The 8338-nt window shown below is 55.8% G+C and overlaps 1 protein-coding gene across 1 annotated transcript; it reads right to left on the bottom strand.

Annotated features, from left to right (window-relative positions):
• Positions 1-5811: 5811 nt before the first annotated feature.
• On the bottom strand, positions 5812-7557 carry LOC101760942 (2'-deoxymugineic-acid 2'-dioxygenase). The gene is made up of 4 exons (XM_004962853.4): positions 7236-7557; positions 6867-7117; positions 6414-6735; positions 5812-6288 (listed from the first exon to the last, which is right to left on the bottom strand). The coding sequence occupies exons 1-4, from the start codon at positions 7419-7421 to the stop codon at positions 6028-6030; spliced, it is 1020 nt and encodes a 339-aa protein (XP_004962910.1). The 5' UTR covers positions 7422-7557; the 3' UTR covers positions 5812-6027.
• Positions 7558-8338: the final 781 nt, after the last annotated feature.

Here is an 8338-nt window from a genome sequence, read left to right as displayed (position 1 = left end):
TCCCGTTCTTTTTCGGTACAAGAACAGGATTGGCCAACCACTCGGGGTGGTGTACTTCCTTGATGAACCCGGCCGCCAGGAGCTTCTGGAGCTCTTCACCAATGGCCCTGCGTCTTTCTTCGTCGAAACGGCGCAAGCCTTGCTTCACTGGTTTAGAGCCGGCCCTGATGTTCAAGGAATTCTCGGCGACTTCTCTCGGGATTCCTGGCATATCCGAGGGCTTCCACGCGAAGACGTCGCTGTTCGCGTGGAGGAAGTCGACGAGCGCGCTTTCCTATTTGGGGGATAGGGCCGTGCTGATCCGCACGACCCCACCACCGGAACTGCCGGGGTCGAGAGGGACTTCCTTGATACCTTCGGTGGGCTCAAAGGAGGTACCTGACTGCTTGGCATCGGGCTGGTCCTCGATCACCTCCGCAAGCTGGACCGCCATGTCGCTCGAGAGGGTGACGGCCGCGGTGTACTCGCAGCACTCCATGTCGCACTCGTATGCCTTCTGGAAGGTTGTGCCGACGGTGATGACCTCATTGGGCCCCGGCAGCTTGAGCTTGAGGTAGGTGTAGTTGGGGATGGCCATGAACTTCGCGTAGCACGGCCGTCCCAAGATGGCATGGTAGGTTCCGCGAAACCCTACCACCTCGAAGGTGAGAAACTCCTTCCTGTAGTTGGAAGGTGTCCCAAACGTGACGGGCAGGTCGATCTGCCCGAGAGGCGTCGCTTGCTTCCCTGGCACGATGCCATGGAAGGGTGCCTTGCTAGGACGGAGACGGGAGTGATCGATCCCCATGGTGTCCAGGGTCTCAGCGTAGAGGAGGTTGAGGCCGCTGCCCCCATCCATAAGTACCTTGGTGAGACACGTCGTGCCGACGATGGGGTCGACGACGAGAGGGTAGTGCCCTGGATGCCGGACGCGTCCAGAGTGGTCGGACCTGTCGAAGGTGATGGCCGGTCCGGACCAGTCGAGGAAGGCCGGAGTCGCAGGCTCGACCGCGTAGATCTCCCGGCGCTCCAGCTTCTGCTGGCGCTTGGTGTCATACGCTGCGGAGCCCCCGAAGATCATGAAGCAGCCGTCAACCTTAGGGAAGCCGTCTTCCTTCTCTTCGTCGCCTTTCTTTTCCTCGTCGGGTTTCCGCTTCCGGTCACCCTTCACCGGATTGCCCACAAAGAACCTCTTCATGAGGTTACAGTCTTTGTAGGCGTGCTTGACGGGGAACTCGTGGTTCGGGCACGGTCCCTCGAGCAGCTTGTCGAAGAAGCCGGGAGCGCCTTCGGGGGGCGGCTGCCCTCGCTTGCGTTCGACCGCGGCCACGAGGGGGGCCTCGCGTCGCTGCTTGCCCTTCTTCTTCTGCTGCTGGCGGTTGGAGGTGCCTTCGTCGGCGTCCTCCTCCCGTTTCGCCTTGCCTTTGGATCGATCGAAGATCGCTCCGACAGCCTCTTCGCCAGAGGCGTAGCTAGTGGCGATGTTGAGGAGCTCTTCCGTAGTTCGCGGGCCTCGGCGCCCTAGCTCGTGGATGAGGGGCCGGCAAGAGGTCCCTGCTAGGAAGGCCCCTATGACGTCGGCGTCGGCGACGTTGGAGAGCTCGGTGCGCTTTCTGGAGAAGCGCCGGATGTAGTCCCGGAGGGACTCGTCCGCCCCCTGGCGGCAGCTCTGGAGATCCCAGGAGTTGCCAGGGCATGTGTACGTCCCTTGGAAGTTTCCTACGAAAACCTCCTTCAGGTCGTTCCAGTTGCGGATGCGCCCTGAAGGGATATGTTCCAGCCAGGCTCGCGTGGAGTCCGCCAGAAAAAGGGGTAGGTTGCGGATGATGAACAGGTCGTCGTCCGCCACGCCAGCTTGACATGCAAGCCGGTAATCGCTGAGCCACACTCCAGGATTTGTCTCCCCCGAGTATTTGGCCACACTCGTGGGTTGCCTGAAGCGCGGTGGAAAGGGCGCATTTAGGATGCGCGTGGAGAAGGCCCGAGGCCCGGCCGCTCCGGGGCCCGGACTGCGGTCTTCCCTGCTGTCGTAGCGCCCGCCACGGTGGACGTGGTAGCCTCGATCCGCCCCGTCCTCCCTGTCCGCGCGGGAGCGTCTCCGTGCGTTCAGGGTGTCGCGGGCGTCGCGGATGAGACCGACGCGTTGGTGGACGGATCGAGCCTCGCCTACCGCGGGTGGCGGAGTTCGTCGAGCGGACGCGGCCTGATTTGCCCCCGGAGGAGGCTGATGGACAGATTCCCCCCACCGTTCCGGGGGTGCGCCATGCATTGCCCGGCTGGCGTTCTGCCCGCGTCGCCGAGACGCTGAACTTTCCGCCTGCTGGACGGCGGCGCACTCAAGCAGGTTGCGCATTTCTTCGGGTGCCCGTCGCTCCTCGGGCGTCGCTGGCTCGGGGAGCTGTCGGAGCAACACCGCCGCGGCGGCAACGTTCTGGCTAGCGCGGGCAAAGAACGGCGGACGCTCTCCATCCGCACAGATGCGTTCCTGGACGTCGCGTGCCCGTTGTCGTGCTCCCCCCTCGTGGTGGGGGTGCTCTACTTCTTGGCGAGCGGCCACGTGCGCTTCCGGCTGCTGAGAGCACTCTGGGGCCCTGGGTAGGGCCCCAGTTGTAGCTGCGGCGCGCGAGGGGGGAGCCCGTTGCCTCCCCTCGGCACCATCGCCATTGGACCCCTCGGAGTGCGCGTTAACCATAAAGCATTCACGCGAGGGGCGGGGACTCTCGTTACTGGAGCCAGTGTCGGAGATTGTCCTTGCCACGCCCACGAGCTCGTTGCTCGCGGGCGACGTGGTTAAGGACCGCGCCAGGAGGCGACCGTGAGCCCCCGTGGCGTTGCGTAGCCCGAAGAGCCATCCTTCTGGTGAGGTCCTTCTGGCAGGCGACCGGCCGCTCGCCGCCGTCCTGGCGGCGGGGCTGAGGGCAGCAGGACGAGCGGGCAGGACGAGGTCAGGGATCAGCTCGATCCCTTCCCCGGTGGCCAGGAAGTCCAGGCTCCCGAAACGGATCAGGGAGCCCGGAGCAAAGCCGCTATCGCGATTGGCCATCTGAGGCTGGAGATGCACATGCAAAGGTCCCCTACCTGGCGCGCCAACTGTCGTTGTCAGGATCAGCGGATCAAGACTTAGACTAGTAAATTTCTTTTATGCGCGTAAGCCTCAGGTGGTTGCGTGGGAGACACAGATTTAGACTAGTTCGGGCAAAGGAAGCCCTACGTCCAGTATCGAGGATGCTCGTGTTGCCCACGCGGGGATTCTGTAGTAGGGGGTTACAGATTGGCGAGAGAGGGACTGGTCCCAAGTCTCTTTGGTTTCAGCGCTCTTAAGGAGAGTTGTAGTGTACTATGGTGTGTGGGAGAAGAAGCTGATCGATTGATCCCTCCCTTCTCCGGCCCTGGGTTCCTCCTTTTATATCGCAAGGGGACGGCCGGAGTTACAATTGGGATCGGGTAAAAAGGTTTGTAAAGAGTAAAGCGTAGAAAGGTAAGGGGTATGGCAGAAAGGAGGAGCGAGATCCTAGGCGTCCGATGCCCTGCCGACCCTAGACGCGTGCCGGCGTGCATGCCGGAGGGGGAGGTCGCCGGGTGCCAAGTGTTGTTGCTCCCTGCAGATAGCTACTTCGATGCTCGTAGGTATCAGATCATGATGAGGTTGCTTCGTCGTTACCCCAGCGTCCGTTAGGGAGGACGGTGGATGCCGCTGCTCAGGCGATGGCTGTTGAGAGGGAGAGCGTCACATCCGTACTGCTGGGTGCGCGGGACCCGAGGGCGTGCGGGGCCCGAGGACTGACTGCTCTCTCCTTTGCTTCGGTCGGCACAGGCCATGAGTACCCTGCGGCGAATGGGAGCCGGCCGCCGGCACTGTAGCCTGCACAGGGTGGTCGTGCACGGGTACTTGCGCCGGGTTGCGTGAGGGGCGCGGTCGCCCTGCCCTCTGCCAGACCTGCGGCGTATTTATGGCGAGGCCGACGGGGGGACCCACAGGATTTTGTCTGTCTTGCTCATGTGGACCGTATCCGAGGGGGGTCCCGGCCCCGTGGGCCCCAGCGTGCCCGACTCCCTCGCTTGGGGTCGGACGAGACGGAACTTTCGTGGCACAGGGTCGGGCGCTCCCAACCCTGGGGTCGCGGTCGGGCGAGGCGGAAACCTTGTGGAGGGGGGTCGGCCGTTCCCGATCCTGGCATCTTGATCGGGCGAGGCGGAGCTTTGCTTACATCTTGGTGGGCCTGGGCCTTCTGCGTCTGCTTCTTTTAAATGGAGTCTTAGGGGATCGTTAATATCTCCCCACAACAGCAAGGATGCTTTGATTTCAATTCATGATATGCAGCATTCTTTGCCCCCTACTATTGCTAACGTTTTGCAGAATTATTCTGATATTTTTCCAAGTGAGATATGAGTGAGGCTGCCACCAATACAAGGGATTGAGCACCAAATTCATGCCAAATTTCAAAACCTGGCCAACAAACAAGCTAAGAATTTAAAGGAATGCTAGTTACCAACCTCAAAATAAGCTGTTAATATGTATCCTTCCAAAATGGAAGTTTCGTTAACCAATTGGAAGAAAAATGGCCGCAACAATAGTGAAAGGAGTGGCGGCGTCGGGTGGAAGAAGAAGGTTGGAAAAGGGGATTTTGTACCGTGCAGGCTCTTGACCGCCGGTCTGAGAAAAGAGCCGGCGGTGATACTCCCTTTCACCGCAGGCCTGTGTAAAGAATTGGGAGTGATAATTATCACCGACACCTACTTCTAGACTAGCGGTGATACTCTATCACCGCCGGTTCGCTCAAAACCGATGTTGATGGCTCGGCGGTGATAGTCCTGTCTCTAGTAGTCGTCTCTAGTAGTGGAGGGTGCCACATGTTGTGTGATTTTCATGTGAAATATGCATGTACGCGTGGGATTTGAACCCGGGACCTCAAGCCTCTCGCGAGGTTATTTACAATCTCACCTACACAACACATGGTGATGGATAAGGAGATGCTTTGCATTTGAAGTAACCCGTGAAAGATCTTTTACTGCCGGATCATTACACCAACCGGTCAGTCATAACACCACCCGATGTTAAAGGATAGAGAACCGGGTGGTAGTGGTAATATGACCCGGTATTAAAAGCTACAAGATCCCTAAATTTGGACCCTACCGGATCCAAATCTCTGACCGATACTGACGTGTTAGATGAATAATGCTCATTTTTTAGGAGGCCGGATCCGGACATCCGATGGCGGCAGCCGCCGGAGGTGACGATGGTGTGTGCTACAAGCTGGAGTTGCATGTGGTCATGGTCACCGCTGCGAAAATCGATAGCACAAGGACAGTTTATTGTCCTCTCTGTTCCAGTTTTGTAGGTGCCGAAATATACAGAACAAGATTGCCGGTGGTTCGTTTTGGCTTGTGACGTTAATGAGATGAAGATACGTAGCTTGTTCCAAGATTTCTTTTCCGAAATTACTCTCTTAGCTAAGAGTTTTGTGTCACTTGCCAACCATTTTCTGTACTTTTGCTAGCCAATGGGTCAAGGGATGAGCTTTTATTTGGTTTTTGGTGCCAACCGTTTTATGTAGGACAATTGATAGCGTGGGAAGTGAGATCAGATGGTAGCAGGACAATCCGCCGCTGAGCACATTGATGGCGCAGAGAGTGATGTACAGGACAAAATTGCAAGAACGAAGGACCTGAATATGGCTGCTCTAATTTGAGGTTAGTTTTGGCTGGTTGCCATGGAGGAGGATATCCTTTCTCTTCCGGTCTTTTCTGAAATTTCTCTTCTTAGCTGGTTGCCATCAAGGAGTAGGTGCCAACAATTCTGCATTTGCCACCAAGTTTGTTGTGATTTGTCTTTTTTTTTTTTTGCAAGAACAAGCCATGCACATATATCTCCCTCTCATGTATACAGTCACTTATTTGTCATTTTTATTGTCATAACAGGACAAGTGCTGAAGTGCACATTACGCTCCCAGCAGCAGCATGTAACTGAGATCCATGTCCTCTGCAGACACATGGGAATTGGGAACGGATAAAAGATCGACAACATCCTGAATCACTTGTGCTCTTGCTTCATGTCTCCTTCTGAACGTTCTTGAGGTTCGTGGTGAGATTGAGCGACGACCCTAGTTTGACAACACTATAGATGCGCTTGAACTCGCCGAACGTGAGGGTGCGGTAGCACGGCGGGTTGTCCTCGCTGAGGAACTCCTCCGCGGGGCCGATAAGGCAGTCTGTGGTGGGCATGATGAACGTCGCCACGGTCGTCCTCGCCACCCCCAAGTTGGTCACCACACGGTGTTCTATACTCTTCAAAAGCCCATTGGTCACAACCTGCATTGAAAGTTTGAAACCAAGACCCAATAGACTTCGTTATCAGTAAATAGTGTCGACACCCAAAGGACTGAATGATTGAAGAGCTTGAAAGCGACTAGTAGAAGTGATGGTGAATGAATCACCTCAAGTTGGCAGCCGAAGTTGACGACGAAGGCGTTGGGCACGGGCTGGACCTTGATCCAGTCGCCATAGTAGGCGACCTCGAGGCCAGGGACCATGCTTGGGAGGAGCAAGGTGAGGAGGTTCCTGTCGCAGTGCGGCGGCAGGCCGAGCGTCGTGCTCGGGTCCGGGCACGGCGGGTAGTGGTTGACGTGGAGGACCACGTCGCCGCCGCTGATGTCACCCTCCAGGTAGTCGTGCCGGAGCCCCAGGCCCTCGCACAGCAGCCGCAGTATCTCCATCCCCATGCCCCTCGTCTGCACGGTGAACTTCTCAACAACCTCCCTATACAGTGCAGGACAGGAGCGAAACAGAAGCTCATTACTACCATTATTCTTTATCCCCATTTGACAATCATGGAAGCTAATAAGTACTCTGTATAAGTTAATTTGTGCACGTGAGATCTGAATCCTTACCGGAGCCTCTGGGGCTTGTCCGGCCATGCCATGGGGCTGTCGGCGACGGGGAAGGAGCAAGCAAGGCGGAGGCAGTCTCGCCAGTACCTCTCGCCGCCGGTCTCGAACATGGTGCTGGAGTAGATCCGGGTGGCCTTCTGGGTGTCTTCCGAGTAGAGCTCCGCCTTCTCCGCCGCCGGCAGCTGGAAGAACTCCTGGCACACGGCCTCCATGTCCTGCATCGCCTGCTCAGAGACGCCATGGTTGACCACCTGCAGCATGCAGTCGCCACGACAGTCGACAAGCTTAATCACCGTGATGCAAATTTGGGTTGGCATCGGCTTAACTTAATTTGAGGGAAAGGACGGCGAGTTTGATCGATGGACGAGCCTGGAAGAAGCCGATCTCCTTGCCGGCGTCGAGGATAGCACGGCGGACCTCGTCGCGGCTGCGGGACAGGTCGATGATGGGCAGGGAGACGACGGCGGCGGTCGCCGGTGGGCGCTTGTCGGCTGGGAAGACGAAGCAGTCCGGGAGGTTGGTGTGGATCGGGGCTGAGTGGAGCATCTTGTCCATGGTTGAACCGGAGAAGCCCGGGAGAGCAGAGGTGCAGCCTACTTTCAGCAAGATACGCACAAGGCAAGATACTCTTCGCTCGTGTGGTCTTGCACCCTACTTTATAGGCTCATGTTGTCTTACTCATCTAGCTGCTCATATTATCGATCACGGTGCTAATTTCTGCTAGTGGAACCAATACAATTACCGGTACGGTGTCTTTTTTTAAAAAACACACCCACCCACCCCTATATACACACAAAATCCTACTACTCTAATCATTTTCAAGACACTTAGTCAGCAGATCTCGTAAAGACGAAGCCACCACAGTGATCTCGGGCATGCTACCTACCACTGAAAAATATAACTGGCTAAATACTAAAATAGATTAATAAAAATACGAACACAAGCGCCGAATCGAGAGCTAGAACTTGTGTGGACAGATTCCACCCTAAGAAACATTACTGGTTGCGATTAGCACAGTTAGTTCTTAAAATAAATAAAAATATATAAACACATGAACTCCAATTTGAATGGACATAGGAAAAAAAGATTTATATCTAGTATAAATATGAAATATTAATGGTACGCGAGAAGTCACATGCAACTATCAACGAGTTGTCGTTTCAGTCACACTCCAACTATTGTCGTACTCCACAGTCTGTCGCACTTGTCGTCCAGTCGTAATCGATCTGGTCTCGTGACTCCAACTATTATTCCTCTGATCCGCTTACTATCGTGTTGGTCGAAAAAGTGAATGCAATCCTGGGTCCACATGGCCCATGGGCGAACTTTTGTGGTGTCTTGTGTGGTTCCGTAGGTGGATATTCAACTAAAATTTCATCTGAAAAAATAGCACTAAATTTTTCTGAAGGTTTTAGCTACATGCTTAGGTTTGTTGTGACTGCTAATTAAATTTGAAGTAAGACGTACGGTCG

Source organism: Setaria italica, chromosome III (assembly GCF_000263155.2).
Source record: "Setaria italica strain Yugu1 chromosome III, Setaria_italica_v2.0, whole genome shotgun sequence".
Taxonomy (NCBI): Eukaryota; Viridiplantae; Streptophyta; class Magnoliopsida; order Poales; family Poaceae; genus Setaria; species Setaria italica.
Note: the sequence above shows the minus strand (reverse complement) of the source record. Positions and strands in the feature narration are given on the sequence as shown.

What these genes read in the sequence shown, in the direction of transcription:
- LOC101760942 (XM_004962853.4), bottom strand. Translation starts at nt 7,421, where the DNA reads ATGGACAAGATGCTCCACTCAGCCCCGATCCACACCAACCTCCCGGAC. An exon ending in GACAAGCCCCAGAGGCTCCG is followed by an intron (nt 6,736 to 6,866) that starts GTAAGGATTCAG and finishes TGCACTGTATAG; the next exon opens with GGAGGTTGTTGAGAAGTTCA. An exon ending in ACTTCGGCTGCCAACTTGAG is followed by an intron (nt 6,289 to 6,413) that starts GTGATTCATTCA and finishes CTTTCAATGCAG; the next exon opens with GTTGTGACCAATGGGCTTTT.